Source organism: Arachis duranensis, chromosome 2 (assembly GCF_000817695.3).
Source record: "Arachis duranensis cultivar V14167 chromosome 2, aradu.V14167.gnm2.J7QH, whole genome shotgun sequence".
Classification (NCBI taxonomy): Eukaryota; Viridiplantae; Streptophyta; class Magnoliopsida; order Fabales; family Fabaceae; genus Arachis; species Arachis duranensis.
In genome coordinates, this window is record NC_029773.3 from 21,694,968 (window position 1) to 21,697,314 (window position 2,347).

Consider the following 2,347-nt stretch of genomic DNA (forward strand, 5'->3'; position numbering starts at 1 on the left):
CCGCTGACTATAAGTCAGGGGAGAAATTCAGGGGAAAGAAGGTTCTCGTCGTCGGATGTGGCAACTCCGGCATGGAACTCTCTCTTGACCTCTGCAATTACAATGCATCACCGTCAATGGTGGTTCGCAGCTCGGTAAGCTTTCTCTTCCGTCTCCACTATCAACTTAAACTTTTGGACAAATAATTTTTAAAAATATTATTTGTACATCAAAATCAATTTTTAATTTATTTTTAATATATATTTATATTTTAACATGTATTTTATTCTGATGATTGATTTTGATGATTAATTTTAGTATACACGCAGCATAGTCTACCATATAATATCAAGAATTTGTATAAAAATATTTTTTATTAGTTTCTTTATGGTCTATCGACTCAAATTTTGGAATAAGTAATTTTATTGTACAATATCAAAATTTGTATAAAAGGTCTGATGGAGTCTTGAAATTCGTGTAGGTTCATGTTTTGCCAAGAAAAATATGCGGAAAATCGACGTTTGAATTGGCGGTTATGCTGATGAAATGGTTGCCGTTATGGTTGGTTGACAAGCTGCTACTGATCCTGGCATGGTTGGTTTTGGGAAACATAGCGAAATACGGGCTAAAGCGGCCGGCGGAGGGGCCGTTACAGCTGAAGAACTCGAAGGGGAAGACACCGGTTCTTGACATTGGGGCGTTAGAGAAGATCAGATCCGGTGATATAAAAGTGGTACCAGGGATCAAGAAGCTTAACGGTTTCAGCGTTGAGCTTGTTAACGGCGAAGAGCACGACGTTGACGCCGTTGTTCTTGCTACCGGTTATCGTAGCAATGTCCCTTGTTGGCTCCAAGAAGGTGAATTTTTCTCAAAGAATGGGTTCCCAAAGTCACCATTCCCAAATGGCTGGAAAGGGAATTCAGGGCTTTATGCTGTTGGGTTCACAAGGAGAGGCCTCTCAGGTGCTTCTTCTGATGCTATCAGAATTGCACAAGATATTGGTCATGTTTGGAAGCAAGACACTAAGCAAAAGAAAAAAACAACCACTGCTTGCCATAGACGCTGCATTTCCCAATTCTAAAATAAAAAAAAAATTACAAAAGTATACATTATACATATATACATACATACATACATAAATACAATACATACAAATATACAGGCAGTGGTGTTTGTTTCTTTGGCTTTTTTTCCCTTAGGTAGGAATTTGTCTTGTGTAAAGAAAAATTGACACAATATGTTGTACAAAGATACAGAAAATAAGACATAGCACAGAGACTGAGCCCTCTCCAAAGGCCCAAGTATTTTTTTAATGTGCTTTCGGGCTTTCTAAGAAAAAAAAAAACACTCAAGGATGATGAGGCTTTTCATTGACTTTTCTTCCAATTTTCATACAGCATATGCATATGTAATGTACCACTATCATACTTCAATGATCAATTACAGTTTCTACAGTTTTTAACATCAGTTCAAATCTCTGTCTGCCTTGTGTTTATTTATTCTTCAAATGGAAAAGGGACACAAGAAATTATTGGTATAATTAGTAAAGAACTATCTACTTATATCTCAATGTGTATATCACTTTAATGATTGAATCTATTTTTTTTTTTTTGGTCGATCTTTAATGATTGAATCTTAGGTAGCTCTCTAAGTACATTTGAAAACAAATGATGTCAAAATCTGTCTAACTTTTTCCGTCTACCAAAATAATTCAGAAAATAGTGAAATATATGGTTGCCTTCATGAGCCCAAATTATTGATATGTAGCCAACATTTTCTAGTCAAATATGGAAACCCTATAACAAAAATTTTATCAGCAATTATATAATTATCGCTAAAATCTTTTAGCAATAAAATATAAGATAGTTAATATCTAATAATTGTCTGTAAATATATTAGTAGTTATTTTTATTGTTATTCAAAATAAAATACATAGTCACTAAAAGGAGCAAAGAAAGAAAGGTCAATATAACTAGTTTCTATTTTGAGGGTTCCTCTTAGGTTTGTTGAGTTGCTTTCTATCTTATCACCTGCTTCCATTTGATTAGACATTCTCCAATATAAGATGAAGAAAAAGAGTAGTCTTGTGGTCAAGAGTTTTTCGTCATTGACTTTCTTATCTAGCAGTAGGTTGGTGGAGGTTTAAAAGCAGCTAGCCAACAAAAATTAACTGGATCTTCATGTGATGTAAGGTTCATTATCCTGTTCATTTGACACACTACAAATAAATATGATTTTATTAGTTTATTTTGTGATTAAAAATATGACATCAAATAGTAGAGATGTTATATCCGGTAAAATTGTAACGGCCCACAAACTCAATGTAACCACTGGCTGCGCAACTATTGCATCACATCAATTATAAGAA

The 2,347-nt window shown here is 34.2% G+C and overlaps 1 protein-coding gene across 1 annotated transcript in view; it reads left to right on the forward strand.

Annotated features, from left to right (window-relative positions):
- LOC107473979 (probable indole-3-pyruvate monooxygenase YUCCA5) overlaps positions 1-1,390 on the forward strand; it is a 1,985-nt gene extending 595 nt beyond the window's left edge. The window contains exons 1-2 of the mRNA XM_016093571.3: positions 1-134; positions 461-1,390. The exon at positions 1-134 is cut by the window's left edge and continues 595 nt beyond it. Coding sequence (XP_015949057.1) covers positions 1-134; positions 461-1,060 — 734 coding nt within the window. The 3' untranslated portion in view covers positions 1,061-1,390. The remainder of the gene's footprint in view (positions 135-460) is intronic.
- The last annotated feature ends 957 nt before the right edge of the window (positions 1,391-2,347 follow it).